Source organism: Agelaius phoeniceus, chromosome 5 (genome assembly GCF_051311805.1).
Source record: "Agelaius phoeniceus isolate bAgePho1 chromosome 5, bAgePho1.hap1, whole genome shotgun sequence".
Classification (NCBI taxonomy): domain Eukaryota; kingdom Metazoa; phylum Chordata; class Aves; order Passeriformes; family Icteridae; genus Agelaius; species Agelaius phoeniceus.
The window spans coordinates 41,114,718-41,132,663 of NC_135269.1; the positions used below are offsets into that span (position 1 = coordinate 41,114,718).

At 41.8% G+C, this 17,946-nt stretch overlaps 1 protein-coding gene across 1 annotated transcript; it reads left to right on the forward strand.

The window, feature by feature from the left end:
- The first annotated feature begins 679 nt into the window (after window positions 1-679).
- AVPR1A (arginine vasopressin receptor 1A) lies at window positions 680-6,391 on the forward strand. Its single transcript, XM_054631790.2, has 2 exons — window positions 680-1,856; window positions 3,520-6,391. Exons 1-2 carry the CDS (start codon window positions 848-850, stop codon window positions 3,801-3,803), a joined length of 1,293 nt encoding a protein of 430 aa, XP_054487765.1. The 5' UTR covers window positions 680-847; the 3' UTR covers window positions 3,804-6,391.
- The last annotated feature ends 11,555 nt before the right edge of the window (window positions 6,392-17,946 follow it).

Sequence of the window (17,946 nt, forward strand, 5' to 3'; positions counted from 1 at the left end):
ATTTTTGTGTGACTGAAGGAGGGAGTTGCTAAATGAAGGGTCAAATTCAGGTACCAGTGAAATCAGGATATAATCCACACTCATGACAATGGGACCAAAATTTTCACCAAGTTCATTCATTCTTTCAAGAGCAAGAACACTCTTCATCTAAACCGTGCTTAAAACAAGAATTTTAATGGCTCACTGCCAGAAACTCTCCATCAGATGTGGAGATTTTGCTTGTACTTGCAGAAACGTGTGGTTTAGACCTATGCTAAGGCTTGGATGACATTTATGGCCCGAGATGAAGTCCTGAAACATTCAGAGACATTAGGTTGCTATTTTTTCTAATAATTTACATCTCTGGGGTTGATCCCAGTGAAATGCCAAAGGCCCAGGTGGACTCTCTCAGGACCAAACCAGCACCTCTTACCGACAAGTCATTTTTCCTTGGCTAGAAGGCAGATCGGGGTGCAGGCTGATGCTGACAGACCTCCATTTGCTCTGCATGATTACGGCAGTTTTACTCGCAGTTATAAGTGCTGCTTTACCTGACCGCGAGGAGCACCGTTCCGGCCCGAGCAGCCCTTGGCGCTGCCGGTGCCCGCTCCCGCTGGGCGCAGCGCTTTGGGGCGGAGCGGCCCCGCTCCCGTGGCGGGGCGGGCGGGCGGCGGCTGCCGGGGGAAGGAGGGGGCTGGCGTCAGGGCTGGGCAGCCACTGCCACCGGAGCTCCCCCTCGCCTCGCCTCGCCTCCCGCGGCCGGGGGGATAAAGGCACCTGGCCCGGCGCTCCGGGCGCCGGAGGGGAAAGGCGGGCGAGCGGAGGTGCGGGGGCCGGGCCGGGCCGGGCCCCACCGCGCAGCCCCTCCATGCGCCTCGCCGGCGGCGCCGGCTCCCCCCGGGCTGTGCCCTCACCCGGGAATGGCAGCCGGTGGCGGGCGGCGGAGCCCGGCGGCGGCAGCAGCCCCAGTCCCGAGGCGTGGTCGGGGTCGCCGAACGGCAGCCTGGGCGGCTGGGACCCCTTCGGGCGGGACGAGGAGCTGGCGAAGCTGGAGATCGCGGTGCTGGCCGTCACCTTCGCCGTGGCGGTGGTGGGGAACGGCAGCGTGCTGCTGGCCCTGCGGCGCACGCCGCGCAAGGCGTCCCGCATGCACCTCTTCATCCGCCACCTCAGCCTGGCCGACCTGGTGGTCGCCTTCTTCCAGGTGCTGCCCCAGCTCTGCTGGGAGGTGACCCACCGCTTCCACGGCCCCGACGGGCTCTGCCGCGTCGTCAAGCACCTGCAGGTCTTCGGCATGTTCGCCTCGGCGTACATGCTGGTGGCCATGACCGCCGACCGCTACATCGCTGTCTGCCACCCGCTGAAGACGCTGCAGCAGCCCACCAAGCGCTCGTACGGGATGATCGCGGCGGCCTGGGCGCTCAGCCTGCTGCTCAGCACCCCGCAGTACTTCATCTTCTCCCTCAGCGAAGTGGAGCGCGGCTCGCAGGTCTACGACTGCTGGGCGCACTTCATTATGCCCTGGGGACCCCGCGCCTACATCACTTGGATCACCGGCGGCATCTTCATCGCGCCTGTCCTCATCCTCATCATCTGCTACGGCTTCATCTGCTACCGCATCTGGCGCAACGTGCGGGGCAAGACGCGCCCGGGGGAAGCGGCAGCAGCGGGTGGCGGTCGCCGGGCAGGTGATGATGGTGGCCCGCGACGGGGGCTGCTGCTTGCCCCTTGTGTCAGCAACGTCAAAACCATCTCCCGCGCCAAGATCCGCACCGTCAAGATGACCTTCGTCATCGTCTCGGTGTACGTCGTTTGCTGGGCGCCCTTCTTCACCATCCAGATGTGGTCCGTGTGGGACCAGCGCTTCCCCTGGGTCGGTAGGTGACGCCGCCGCTCGTCCCCAGCGGCAGCCCCGCACGCGTTGGAGCGCAGCCGGCTGTCCCGGGGCGCAGCGTGGGGAAAGGGCGCGGAAGCGGAGAACGGGACCGCGGAGCGCCCTCCCGGCCCCGCACGGGTCCCTCTCCCGCCGGGGAGTAGCGGCCGAGCGCCTCTGTGGGGGAGAAGAGAAGCCCTGGGCAGCCGCCGCCCCGGGGCCGCCCCGCCGGCACCGCTCGTAGTCCCGGACGGGCGGCCCCGGGAGCGGCGGCGGTCGCGGCGCTCGGCCCGGCCCGGCCCGGGAGCAGCCGGAGGGGCTGCTGCGGCAGCCGCAAAAGGAGCGGATGGAAACTGGAGCGTTTGCTGCCGTAATTTGAAGCAGCAGCATTTTCGTCCGTTTGAAGCTGCGGATAAGAAAACTTTAGAAATGTTGAGTATTGTTGAGAAGTGTTCACACACACATGTCGGAGCAGTTACATGAAGAGAGAACTTATTACGTCTTCTCTCCTGTAGCTGCTGTCAAATGATAGGGTTGAGCGCACCCTGAACCCTTCCTCTCAGCAAGGCAGTCACCTCTGAGAGCTCCATTAGTCAAGTCACCGATTTTCACGAATCAGTGGCAATTTAGACTTTGGAGATACGTGTGCTGCTGTTAAATATGTCTGAAAAAAATTGGTGAGTTTAAAAGCTATTACATAGGTAATGATAGGCAGCATAGTGACATATATTCTGTTTCCTCATAATGAGAGAACAGCAAATCAAAATGTTGGAATCCATAATTTCTTGATTTTTTAAAATATCCCCAGATGATCGCTTACTGTAGTAAGAGTGTTGATTACCTCTAATATGGGACTGAAGTCAAGCCTATAATGCAGATCTCTGTTGAGAAATAAAGGCTTGCAGTAAACAGATTTTTTTTTTTACTTCAAAGGAAATTAAATCTAGTTTAACAGATGGGTATTTATTTGATAGATTTGTTTGAAGAGATTCTTTAAATAAATGGAACTGCATAATACAGTAATTATACTTTTTTGAAGATCCAATATTTACAAAAAAGTCACTTATAATTGATTAGACTAAATACATATTTGGAGTATTTGATCTAACTATTAACTAGTTATTGAAGGTAGAACACCATAGTTTTTTCATGCCATAGTGCCAAATTCTATTTTTCCCTTAAGTAAAATTTGTTCAACCTCTAAAATCCAGATTTAACAAACAATCCAGTAGTTAGTTGAGCATTCAATACTTTTCAGCATGCAAATATATGCAGCAAAATTCAGTGTTATTGAAAGCAGTGGAAATTTTACCATTGTCTCCCAGGGTCTGGAAAAAACCTTTCAGTATTTAAAGCAGGAGCTTATCAACACATGGATACACATCAGTGGAAATGTGACTAAATCATTATTTTGGATGGATTACCCCATAACTTAATCTGTCACAGCTTTTTGAAGTCAGTTCAGAGAAATCCTCATTGACTTTAATGGCAGCCTTACATAAATAAGATCTTTACTGATTATGTTCTCATTATCTGGTTAAAATGCTGTAGCTCAACATTTAGAACTCGAATATTCAGGGAAATAAATCCAATGGTTAATGAAGCAATCGACTGAATGGTGCAAATGTTTTTTTGATGATTAAACATCTTTCTCCCCCCTTCCCCAGATTCTGAAAACACTGCAACTACTGTTACGGCTCTGCTGGCCAGCCTGAACAGTTGCTGTAACCCATGGATCTACATGTTCTTCAGTGGGCACCTCCTCCAAGACTGCCTACAGAGCTTCCCTTGCTGCCAAAAAATAAAGCAAACGCTGAGTAAAGAAGATTCAAACAGCAACAGCAGGCGACAGACTTCTTTCACCAACAACAGAAGCCCAACCCACAGCCTAAACACATGGAGGGAGATGCCCCACTCCAAATCAACCAGCTTCATCCCCATCCCAACATGAGACAGGCCTCAGGGCAGGCAGGGCTTGCAGTCCTGTCACAGTGCTTGGGAAGGTTGTGGAATGGCACTTTATGCCAATCCAGGCCACCATCACGGTACCAAGGAATGACTAAAATGGCCATGAGACAAAAAGTGCCCCCTTGCTTCATAAGCTATGCTGCAGTATGTAAATTATTTTCTGAAAGTTTTTTAAGATTAGGGCAACTGATCAGAAAGGTGTGGCAACAATAAAGCAGTTATTTTTTTAAATAGAATTTATTTTAATTTTTGTCTGTTCCTAAAATGCTAAGTGCATTGTTGCTTGCTGTTTAAAACAGTCAAAACAATGGAGTTTTCATGTATTGGGCTAACTCCACTCTAGTGTTAATGCATAAAACTTCTCATGATTGTCTGATGAAGTCACAGGGAAAGAAGACAATTTGAGCAAGATTACAGTTTAGTCTTAAACATTACCAGAAAGGAGTTGGGAAAAACTCTTGGCTGTCCAGATAAGGAATAGAGTTAGACAGACTCTGAGCTGCTGGAATTCAGTTGCTTGTGATGCTTCATCTTGTGAAGGTCTAGCAGTTCTCAGACACTGAAATTCAACAGTCCTTTTGAAGGCAAATCTTTTAGTGCTGTCGATGTCTCTATGTGTATTGTGGGGTTTCATTTTTAGGGTGACATTTCCTCTTCCTTTAATGCTGATGGAAATTATACAGCATATTTGTGCGTGTGTGTGTTTGTTGTTGCACCTACTTTCATTTTTTTAAACTAACTTTAAAAATATATTGATAAATAAGTATGATACGCTATGACTAGCTCAGCACTGTTACAAACAGTCACACCAAGAAAACTTATAATGAATACCAGAACCACTTGCTTTATTGGTAGGAATGCCATTTTTTCTTGTTTAATTCACTAGGACATCTAGGATGTCCTACATTGCTAGGTTGTCAAGCAAACAGCCTCACGAGCTCAGAAGAGTGTAGTCATTTGGTAAGAGCTGCAGAACCAGTGCATTTCAAGACACAGATCTGAAAATCAAACTTACAAGTCTTCTGGGAATATATAAAAATTTTGTAAATTGCAATAAAAAGTCATCACATTTGGTAATTACAAAGCATTCAAGGTGTGCTTGTTTTCAACACAATGCATGCTAAATTGACTGTAGTTCATTTATATGGTAAACAATCCTATTACATCTTTCCTTGGAGCCTGTCTCATATTGAGGTTGGGTTTTGAAGCTCCTTGAGTAAGTTTTGCTGAGTTTTTAAGTCTTGAGAATCTCTTAGAGAAGTACATCTACCTGTCTGCTCTGTTTTCCTGAGCTTGCTGGATCCTGAAATCCAGGAGCTCCCCTGGCCCCCTGCAGGACTGCTGACACAGTCCCAGCTGGCTGCTGCAGCACGGGGACTCCAGTGTGGCTGCAGAACCTGCATGCAAGGAGGAAGCTCAGCAGCAGCTTGCTTTCTTTCTTTCTCAACAAAACCTTACAAACAAGATCACTTTTCTAATTGCTTGAGGAGATTGCATGTGGCTTTCACCGAGGATGGTGCCCATGCCTGCCTCAATAATGGTAGCAGAAATTAATGGAGTTAGGTGCAGAATAAGATCATAAACCACTCCAGAAGCTCCCAATTGATTATTTTGGGCAAAGAATAGGGAACATTATGCCTAAAAGATTCTTTTTTTTTGTCACTAAAGAAAATCTCGGCTCCGTTCTCTTTCCTTGTGTTTGCTGTTGTTCAGAGCACGAGAAGCCAGAGGACAGTGTGGTGGAATGGCTTACATTTAACAGACTGTCTTTTTGACCACCTTTAATATACAAATGTGACTACAGCTCTCACCAACTCTGGACGAAGGTTTGTGAACCTGAAGCTATATTTTAATCAAAAAAACCAGCATGCAGTGATGTTGTGTGTGTGTTTGTGCACATTATGTGTACTGTGTATATTTTGCAAGTAGGTAATTCACAGTTACTGAAACTGCAAGTGTTTCAAGTTAAGTACACTATCCTTTGCCTAGTTTTCTCTTTGTGCTACTGCTTTCTTTGTACATGAAATATGTATTAAAAACCAATTAGCTGTACTAACAGAATTTTCATGTTTGCATAATTGAATGTTTTTTCTATTACACTTTACATTCAAACAGAAAATATAATGAAAAAATGTGTGTAGAATATTGTTGAAAATAAAAATGAACTGGGTAATGACCAGTATACGTATTAAACCAAACAGATTCAAAGTATAAATTTAGGTTTTTTTCAAATACATTACAAAATCTAGGCTTACACTTGGGGCTTGTGAGCATAAATTTCCCCTATGAGTGTCCTGTAGCTTCTGCAATTAAACTGACAACAACACAATTTGTCAATGTTTGATTTCCAGACTTTTTTTGTAAATACTGACTTTTTCACATAATTGTAATGTTGGAAGATACAACCAATATTTTTTAATTGTTCATCTGTGGATATATTTTTTTAACAGCTACTTTGGGTTATCATGAGGATGCCGTAATGGAAACAGAAGGAAACAAAAAATTGTGAAACCATTGCAAATTTAAAATGGAAACTTGCTCTAATAAACCTGCATATTTATTTGATCCAAAGCATTTTGGGTTTTTTGCTTGTCTAGATTTTGGAGGGCAAGAAATGTATTTGGTATTACTAAATATATTTTACAAAATTCAAAATGTCTTCATATAATAAGTTGTGTCCATGAAAAGCTTTAAGGAGTGAACAAAACTAAAATGTTTTTCTATTATACGTAGTGAATGAAGGACACAAGCAAAGAAGGAACATCCAATCAGCTTTCCACCACATGCTACTACTATTGTTAAAACATGTGAGTGAGCACTTATTAATGTTCTAGAGGAGTTATTTTGATATTTTTGTTTTAAATACTCATCTTCTAACATAAAACATGATTGAATGTTTTGAACATGTTTGAAGAACCTGTACTCTGTACTGGTGTTACTAGAATTACTGCATTTTAAATTCAATTAGATAGCAAAGGTGGATGATGATACAGAAGACAGAAAGGATTTTTTTCATTCATATAAGAAACTAAGTTGCCAAAAAGCTTCTTTTCATTTATTTCTTTTTAAGTTTGCAGGCAAACATATTATTGGCTTAGGAAAAAAACCAAAAAACAAACCAAAACCCAAAAAAGGTTGGGTTTTCCCCCCTGTATTATCAAGACCAAAATCTACAAGAAGACACAAATTCAGTTGTGCTCAGTACTTCAAAGACAAGGGTTTTGTCTGCACAAAATCTTATAGCCAATTCCAAATTGTCCAGATTGAAGAACCTTGCTAAAGTGCATGCATGCTCCTTTCCAGCTCAGGCACATGGAAAGCAGGGCAGAAGAAGGAAAGGCCCTGCAGAGCTGGATGTTGTCCTAGGGCAGATACTGGTGATCAGCTGAGGAAAGTGAACACAGGCCTTACCGTAGAGCTACTGCTGGAATAAGTGACTTGTTGCATAAAGAAAAAAAACACTTTCAGAATTCTCTGAGACGGAGTTCCCCACCAACAAAAAGGGCTAATTAAATACAGTGTCCTCTTCTAGAAAAGTGTCTGCACAAGTTTCAGTGCCTTGTGTACATGGAAGACTGAGGAAGCAGAAAGACACTAGCTGTAGTTACTCTTACAAGCTGGTTTTCTATGTTTTTCTTTAGGAATGGGATTTACTGGAAAATGTATCACTTGCTACTTGGGTAAAGGAATTATAGGATAAGTAAATGGACCCGTTTCAAGGTCCAGGACTAGATCAGAGCTGCTCTATGGGGAGCAGTCCTCACTAGTTCTGGTGACAGTCCCTCACAAGAGAGCAGGTTCAGCTGGTAAGTCATGCAGAATGGTTTGTGCAGTTAAAAGCAAGCAAACAGCAACCACAACTAGTTCCTGCTGAGCTTCGTTAGAGCCAGCCAGCACGGGTCTGCCTCTCCCAGGACTGGTCCTGCAGAAAGCCCTGATCCAGTTCAGTGTTAATTAACACTGTATCACTATTTTGGTACAGCTGCTCAGTAATTTGCCATGCCTTCATATAAACTTGGTTAGAGTAACAGTTTACATGCAAATTGGCCTTAGTTCTCCATAAGGATGTTTTCAGTTGAATTCTTGATACAGTCCATTGGGTTACTTAATTGCTGAAAAGCAAGGCTGTGAGGCATCATCAGGAGTGCAAAGCTCCCTCTTCAGCTCTTTGGTGAGAAGACTGGCAAGCCTCTCTAGTTCTAGGTGGATCAAGATGTTGTAGGATATGGGTGAGATTTATTCGAATAAAGGAAGAATCTTTTGCACAATCCCAGTATTTTTTCCTATTTCGAACATTTGTTCTTCCAGGGGTGTGGATGGAAGAGAAGGCTTTGGAATACAGCCCTTTCTCAGTGCTCTGCAAGCAAAAGGTGCCCAAGTTATTAATCCTCAGTTCAGGGTAATGATGATCATCTTTCTCCATAAATTCTTACAGGACACATGGCTAAGAAGTACTGTGTACAAGCTCAATATTCCTTTTCAAGCAAAGCATTGGCAATGCAGTCTGCTGGTGTGTCATTAGCTTTTACACCTTTGTAGCAAAATATGGCAAAATTGTCACTGGCTCTCCAGGGCACAAAGCCCATTCTGGAAGATGTGGAACAGGTCATCAGAGACTGGCAGTGGCTGCCTCAGTCTCTTCCACTGTTACTGCTGTGATTGCCCCTGCCATAGTCTCTCCTGACCCTGGTAATGATGGCAGCAAGAACGGGGACAGGGATCACAGGGGCAGCAGCAGACAGGGTTGTCATTAAAGCACATTAATTTCAAAGTGCTTCGGGAGGGAGGAACGTGGATCTTATAAAATAAAAAACCCACAGTGAATATTGGGAGAGAGATGAACTGGTGACTCAGAGAGCAAATAAAACATCTGATCTCACAGGTTATTTGAAAGTATCAAAATGCTTTCCATTTTTCAGTTTTAAAATATGTTTTATGTATTTAGAAAAAGAACCCCTCTTCTCCTGGAACTGTAACTGCATGAAGCTCCTTACAAATCTAAGTATTTCTGCTGAGATGGCTACAAGGCTATGTTCAAAAAAAGGAAAATGATCTCTCCAGGTTAAGCATTCAACATGTGACTTGTAGGGCCTTGGCTGCCCCAAAACAAATGTGTCCTGTGGGAAATATGAACAGACACAGAGTTTTCAGGGAGGAGAAACGAAAAAGCCTAAATATCGTTCCCCTTTTTGGGAAGAGGTGATAGTCAGGATAAATTCCATAATAGTTGACTAAATCTTCAAGCTAAAAGGCAACAGTCTTCCTGTATTTTAGTATTTTAGAAAGATCTTGGTTGAAGATTACATGGAAGTGAAAAGCAGTAGATAAAGAACCCAGAGGACTAGGGAGTATGTAACTTTGTAGCATTATTATCAAAAGGAGAAACTTGCTTAGCTGCTGCTTAAATGTTTTTCTAAATAAGAGTAATAACTGTCCAAAATAGTGTAACAAAACCAAAAATTAGGATAGCCAATGCTCTGTCCTGGCTCTGTGTAAAGCAGGCAGAGCTATGCAGAGTAAGAAGTCTGCAGACTAAGGTAGGCACAGACAAATGCACCCTCTGAAATACTTTATGTGCCAGTCACCTCAGAGGAAACCACAGAAAACAATCAATTCACTTTATTGTTGGCTGAGATGCAAAAAAAAAAAAAAAAAAAGAAATCAAATCATCAGACTAATTTTCTGCACAATTAATCTGAATAATCGTCTTCCAGAGAAGAAGCAAACATTATTAAATAGCCACCATTTTATTTCCTAAATGTGAGACATTTCAGGGTTTCCATGGGAGCAGAGGAGTGGCTTCCAAGTGTTACACACAGGGACATAGAGCTAAGGATTGAGTTCAGTAAGGCACTTTGGCATTCAGGTGGATTTCATTCCTGATGTGGTCCCATTATCTCCAATACTCCAAACATTGTGAGGGCAGTCAGGGCAACAAGGAATTAAAGTCAGTAAATAGTAAAAAAAGCAAAAGATAAATTTTTGCAACTATATATAACCTTATTTCTCAAACCAAATTGTACTTGTCTTTTTCAACAGAAAAGAGCAGAGAATTAGTTATATATCTCTGATAACCTAGTTCACCATGAAGCTGATGATCAGAGGATCAAGAATCCTAAATTGTGATATATGGTTACAAATGTTCTTTATTAAAGGGATAAGTTTGGGAATAATGAGTTAGTAAATTGAATAGAATATGAAAAATGAGGAGAGAGTTCTATCTTTGTGTTGTTTTGTTGTTTGTTTGGGTGTTGGGTTTTGTTTCATCTATTATGGCAATTCCCCTGAAAAACTATATTTTAAATATGCTGTACTGAGATGAGATGATCCAAAGAACCATGAAAAATCCCATTTTGACTCTCTCTTTATACCTAAGATATATCATTAGTGCTTGTTCTTCTGTCTCACAGATCACGGTGTAAGGCATACTGTAATTAAACAACAAAATCTCATTTCTTTCCAAATTTATTACTCGAGTGCCTCAATATATAGGCATTTTAAGGCAGAGGACACAAAGGTGGAATTCATCTGCATGAATGTACTTACAATGTATGTGTGTCCATCTGAGCAAGACTGATTAATTTTGTGGCCAATACAAAACTGATTTCTGGAGACCAGGGAGTCATCATATAGGGGATCTCAAGAACACTGCCCTTAACTCCATTGATGTATAGATAAAACTATTTATTAATTTTTTTAATGGCAGGTAGACAGCTAGGTCAAATTGGTACACATGTCCTGCAGACAGCTCTCTACAGGTACTATAGGTTTTTCTGAGAGATCTCTGCAGACACCCCCATGTTACTAGCTCAGGATTTTACTTTCTTTAAGGAAAACTACAAAATATTGTCATCTAATAGCATCATATTGTTTTGGATGGAGTTGATGATGCTATCACTAACCAAGGGGCTCATATTGCTAAGCTTCTGCCAGCTGGGTGCCTTTGTTAGTTGTGTCACAAGGAAGACCAAAACCAAAATTAGCCTAGAGATCAATTTACTTCCTCACACCCAGATGATATCTCTGGCCTTACAAAGAGGGAAAAATCTCTGTATCTAATCTCTCTGTGTGTCCCATCTGTGCATGCTGAACCTTTCCATCTCCTTTGTCCTTAAAGGTAGATTTGTGAGAAAATTCCTAATTAGGCAAAACTCTCAAGATACTCAGATAATACAATCCTAAGGTCAATGTACAACATAGAAAGATATTATTTACGCAAAGAGTTGAGATGGGGTGGGGGGGAAGTCAGGGTAGTACCTAAAATTCTTAGTAATATCGTATGGAGTAAAAAGGAAAAATAAAGAAAAGGAGGGTGGCATGTTAGGTATGTCTGCCACATACTGCCTATGAAGTCCTGTTTCCCTAAGAAACTACTCAATTATAACAATTTGGAGAAAATAATCAGTGTAAAATGGTTTGCACCAGAGGCCATCAATGACAGTTTTCAGCATGAGCACAAAAGATGACTCAGTGGTTCTGGTCATATTTTCTTCACAAGTGTTTAAATGGAAAGTTAAAGCAACATAATGGTTTAGTGGAAAAAGCCCAGATTTGAACTTTGTTGAAAAATGGCCTTTTTCCACCAGAGAGATGTCAGGTTCATGCAAAAAACAGAAACAAACTCTGTGTGCCTCAAAGTCCATGTACCTTTTGGCCTGTGTGGGGAGGCCAGGTTTCCTTGAGTGTAGGGAAAACAGGGAGCATGAACCAGACCCCAGAAGCCACCTCAGCACACTCCAGCTCCCCCTGGAAAGGCACTCTGGTTTGGCAAGGGTAACTCTGCATTTACACACACGATTGAGTTCCTGTGTGTATCTTTCTGTTACAGTTTTTAAGTCCTGCTGAAGGCAAGGACAAGAGGGAGTGAAGGAACTCAGTGGGACACTTGCACTTGTGTCCTTCCTCCTGAGCCCAGGAGGAGGGTACAGGCAGGGCTTACCCCACTGCTGGGCTGGCAGCAGGCAGAGAACTCCTCAAATCCTGCCTCAGATTAGCAAACTCTGGGAAACCAACCAGGCTCAGGAAACTGGGAAACAACTCCACCCTTGGAGTACAATGGAGTACCCTCAAATGAGGTCTTCCAGACCAGCAATGTGAGTACTCATTTGCCCTTGCCTCTCTGGGAGCCTGGAGAGAAACTAGGTCTCTTATAGAAGACAAGTGGTTAAAATACTTTTTCACATGCTGCTAGCTGGGATGGAAACATTTCCAAAAATAGGGGCTGAACTTCTTCAACAATTAAAAACCAGATCATGGAAGGGTAGGTCTATAAAAGTGTCTTGTAGATGAGATGAGAACTAAATAGGAGTTTTTCTGGGCTATTTTTTGTTTTGTTTGGGTTTTTGTTTGTTTGTTTGTTTGTTTGTTTGAGTAGCACATGCGGTAGCTGAGATTCTTCTCTGGGAGCTTGTTTGCAGGAGTTGGAAAAAGAGATGCAAATCCTCAAGCTTTCATTTCAGTGCAAAACAGAGCAAGCCAACATATTGCTAATTAGCAGACACACTCGTAGCATATTCCAAACATTTGGATTAATCAGCTATAAAGCATAAATATTTTAAAATGCAATTTGGTGAGACTCTGTGATTTATAGGCATTACATGACAGAAAGAGGGTACTCAGTTTTCAAAATTGAATTAATTTGAAGAGTGTTTGAAACTATTCATTCTTAGTCTTTTTATTAATCTTCTTAACTTGAAGTTCTTTTCTGTCTTGCAATCATGTACAAAGCATGAGAGAATTCTTCCACGCTACAGAAATATTTTCCAAGCATAATACAAGGATTATTATGCTTATCTGACTTGTAAATTACAGAATACTATACATATTGGAGATACTGATTTTAAGAATGAAGCCATGCAAACATGCCTTCAGTTTATTTACCTTTGGTCTTATTTGTAACTGTGTTTGCCATCAGAAAGGACTCATTTCTTAATTTTTCAGTGAAAGCATTTGTACAAAGAAGGAAGCTTGCTTGTAAGACTGGCAGCCCTGTTATGTATAGTGAGGCAACAGTAGCGATGGGATAAGAAAAGACATTCTTTGTCACAAAAGGAAATAGCCACGATTCTGTCACTTTAATGGTGAGAGAAGAAACGTGTGAGACAGAAATAACACCAGCTCTGAAACTTCTGTATGACCCCAAGGACTAGAGAAGGCCAGCAAACTGTTTCTCCCCACAGCTGACTGTATCCAAGGAGGCAGCCCTAGCATTCCTGGCTTCTCTCTGTTCAAAATGTTTTTCCCTAGAGGTTGGTAAGTTTATTTTTTATAAAATGCTGGCACTTCAAGGACAAAAGTATCTTTCCTCTGTGGTGTGCACTCTCAGGCAAAAGTAAAACTTCAGTTTTGACAACCAGACAAAGAATTAAAGGGATGTGATTCATGTGTTATTTTCAGTTGTTCTTGGAGCTGGGCTTGAATGAGTGTTATCTGAAGGGATGCAGTAGGTAAATATATAACCAGCAGGCCAGTCTCTTGTGTAGCTACTGGGAGGACAGCAGGAAAATTGATTCTTACCCATTGAACCCTGACACTCATGATAAAACTGTGACATTGGTACAAAGTGCAGTCTTCCCTTTAGGGATTTCTCCATTCCCAGTTAGATTGCCTCATGGCAATCTTTTAAAGATGCTTTAAAGAATCTTTTAAAGAATGCTATTTGCTCTGTTAATTTTTATTATACTTATTCTTTTAGCCAGGCCTGGCCTAAGAGCTGAATGACTTCATGTGTATGTCCAAATGCAACATTTCACTTACTGGTTTCAACATGATTCACTTTTATGAGCCTTTGCTCAGCTGCAGCTGGGAATTAAACACTGAATTTTAGTGCTTTTCTCATCCATCTGAATCCAGGTGGGATTTTATGTGACATTTTGTTTACCTTGTGCTTAGTGGGGGGTTCAATCCCCTAACTCATGCAGTCTTCTATATTAAATCAATTGAGGATTAAAGAAAAGAGATTATAGGAGACATTCAAGGATCATGGAAATTCTCCTTGCTTTCTACTGATGAGTGTCTGGAAGTTTGCTGAGGATTTCACTTTTGGAGTGAAATTTATGGGCATGCAGAGCTGTATTGGATGGTCCCTCTGCCAGCCAGGATCTACCAGGTCCCACTGGCATGAGGTGATGTGGTGACACGCTGCACCTGGCTGCTCGCCACAGCCTGGACAGAACACAGCAGCATTAGTGCTATTTGTGGAGATTTGTTACAGAAATATGAAGATTTATTAATTGATTATGGATTGAAATATTTGTGTGAAAGTTGCAGATGAAACAGCAGAACAAAGTTTAAAAGGACAGGTCAGAATAATACTCTATGTGTGTGATTTCATTCTAAGCAAGAGGAGGAACAAACTGACCTAAAGATAAGGTAACAAGAAGATGAAGAACATGACTGGAGCCATAAAATAACCAGATAAATTCAGCAAGAATTATGAGGGATCAGTTGACATACTGAAGCAAAAGATCTCAAACACCACTTCCAAAGGGCACGACAGCAAATTAGCATCAATTCTTCACTGCAAGCCCTGACATACATGTCGTAGTGTGCTGAGCATATGTGTGTGAACATGTGAATGAGTAAAAATCAGTGCAGAGATTTTCTAAATAAAAATCACCTTTCCCTTCCATAAGACCTCAGTGTGAATTAGCATTTTGGTAATTTACTACAAATTGGCCTTGTGGAGATGCAGGAGGAAAACGCACAGGAGAGTATTCAATGATGTAGCAATTCTGCTTTCTGGGGCATCTCTCTCTGGACATTCTCTTCACACATCAGCAAGCTGACAAGTGTCCCCTCAGGGGCTGGACATCATATCCCACTCAGCTGGGTACCTGGAATCTGAAATATTGAAATGAAGTGTAGAAGGCTTTTGAACAGCATCTGAATTTTGTGCTGGTCCACTGAATATTAAGGATAATGAAAGCATAAATAATGTCAAAACAGCAACAGATGCTCCATACCCAATCTTACACAAAAATAGTATTAAAACCATTTTGGACTTCAGAAGTAACAAAGATGCATTGTTATAAGCCTTTCCAGTAACCTGCAGCTGTTCTGTGTCAAATTTAGTTCAATACAGCTGAGACACAAGCCAAATTTTGATTTTGGCTATATATGTTCTAATTTTACTGAAAGTTGGAACCATTTTGGTCTTATAGATCCAAAATTTAGTCTTCCTTTGTTGTATAATCAAACTGGAAATGTTAGCAAGCAGTCTTTTAAATTACATCAACTGCAGAATTAAAATTACTGAAAAGGGAAGAATCTGGGGATGAGGAGAGATGAGGCAGGAAATTTTAGGCCATGTGACTGGCCAATAAATCCTTCCAAGGGAAGAAGCCTCAGAGGAAACGGTCAAGGCTGATGTAATCATGAAGCTCAAGGAATAATGTAGTATGTGACTGACCACAGCTGTTGCAAAGAAAACTTCTTTGCAACAGGACTCCTTGGCAAAGGAAGATGACCTTTGTTTTACATAAACAGCTATGAAAAGTTGAGTGGATCAAATGGTAGTGTAAATGTTTCTCACGGAATTCATTAAGAGAGTGTAAATGTCTCCCTGAGTTGGCCAGAAGAGCATGGGGGAGTGATTATGGGGCTCAGCCTGACACAGAATATAAAAAACTAGTCAACTTGCAAAAGTGGTTTGTAGAGAACAGGCTTGAGAAGCTTTCAGCCCATAAATTCCTTTCCAGCAAGTGGGGATGCCCAGAGTCATGACAATGAGTATATTATAGAGGTGGATAATGGGAATCACACAATTAAACTGTCTATTGCAGTTGCAATGGAAGTTTTGCTAAATCTAACTTAGAGCAGTTTTGTGCTTTCAATATAATTTTCTCTTACTCGGCTAAATGAGAAACTCCCATAACATAAAGTATCTTTAAATAAGTACACTTGACATTAAACATTTTACCTTCCACACCTTATACGTGTGGGATATCTAAAAGAATCCAGTCAGGGCATATTGGACCCTGACAGGCCATTCCTGTCTTCTTTCAGCACTGGGTTGCCCTGAGGATGCTGCTGATCTCTGAGAAAGAAACAGTATTACCCTGTTAAAGCTGAAGTAACTCTTCTGTGAACTCCTGCATCCTCCTTTTTCCCAATAACTTCTGTGCATGGACCAAGTTTGAGAAATCATCAATCACAATGAATATGATATGACTTCTGAGTGAATTTTTCTTCCATTGTAATATTTCTCTGCAGTATAACAACAACAACAATAGTTGTTGTTAGTTGTAGTATTAGTATTACTATTATTATACTACAGCAAAATATGTAGAGCATCTCTTTTCAAATTGATGACATTTAATGTTTGGGCTTCTGGGAAAACCTGGGACTGTGTATTTGGAGATGCCTACTTAAATTTTCTTGGTTGTTTTCAAAATTCCCACTAATGAGTATATTAAAGGCAATTCTATTAAAAGTCTGCTGAATTACAGTCAACCCTTATTCCTTAAAACCCTTATTTGTTTTAAATTGACAAAAGAGATGGAATGCTGCATAACTTTGATAGAAGCCTTAGCATAGCTCATTGCATGTAGCTCACTGCAGTATGCCTTAAGTGAAGAGACAAAGCTTTGAAAGCCTGATCCTGAACATTTCAAAACAAGAGAGATTAAAATAAAATATTTTCCTCTTTGAGGACTATAGAAGAGGCTTGTGTACCTTTCAGACTCTGAATGATGTAATTTTTCATTGTTAGCAAATAATGCAATAAACATCACACCCCAAAATATTAGGAATTTTTCAGTTCCTGTGTGTTTCTTTAATCTCAAAGAATATTTTAAGGATCTGGCAGTGGAAGGCATAGGGGCTGTTACTCTCTGGATGGAGATCCTTTATAACCTTTTCAGTGTGGATCAATTAGAAAGAAAAGAGTATTTTAATATAGCTTTTATAAAACTTCTCAGTCCTTCTGTCTCTGGGCCAAAATATGGCTCCCATTCATAATATATCTTTGCAAAATCATTAAAGTCAGTGGTATCTTTCCTTTCATTTTTCTCTCTAGTTTAAGATGTGAAAACTGAGATAGAAATCGCTGAATTTAATCAGGTTTTGTATGCATAAATCTAGGGGCAGAATTTCTTACCTTACATTTTTCAAAAGTGAGTTTCCTTTAGAAATAGCAATCCAGTAGTCCCAGTTGGACCAGCACTGTTTGACAAATTACAAATGTCTTGAAAGCAAGTCATAATCCACTACAGAACTCCCCTCTACTCCCTGCTGTAAGGATATTTATGGCTAGAAATAAAAAATGCGTGCACAAAAAGAAGATATAAATGGCAAATGATAAACAAGTGCTCAAGAGTTGAAAGCCGGTAGAAATTTTTAGATGACCCCGAATGATTTCCCATTTTTTAAAAGAACACTCTGTCTATTTTACGATTTGACCAAGGTAAGACAAAATAAAGAATGAGGTAAGCACTTTTATGGCATGTGTCAAAAACTGGGAAAGGAATGTGTGTGAACTTTTAGGGAGTTTTTCTATTAAGAACTAATATCTCTTAGTTAAAATATATCAGTCAAGAGGTACAGTAGAAATTTACAACCTACAGATATCTGCCTGGGAGGGATCTAAGTGGGAAACAGGCTGCAGGTCACTTCACTGCTGGTATAAAACCACTGTAAAACCTTGAATTTGGAGAGACAGCTATGCTCTCGTGCTGCTTTTTGTTAACAAGAACAAGTAGATACTCCTTGTGTTGTTTACAGTGTAGAGTGGCAATACAAACCAACACCCATTGGTCTTGCAGCACCTGACAGGTCTCAGCCACCCTGGGAATGCTCAGAGATAGACATTTGTGTACATTGAAGAACTGCAAGACTTAGTGGACATACAACCTTGAGACTTAGGAAGATTTAAATGTTTAATAGCTAAGTACTTGATTCAGAGATCCATCCCCTTCTGTAAGAGAGGCAGTGCAGGAGGAAAGAAAAGCTCAATGGTCAGGTTGTCTCCCATCTCCTGCAATTAGTGACATGGAAATGGAAAGCAGAATTTCCATTGTTGCCACAATAGTACAGACAAAGGGAAGAGCAGCAGTTGGAAGATGCAGCCTTGAAAGGGCACTGACTTCCCCTGTGTCAGGGGTGCCAAATATTGGGGTGAGGTAGAC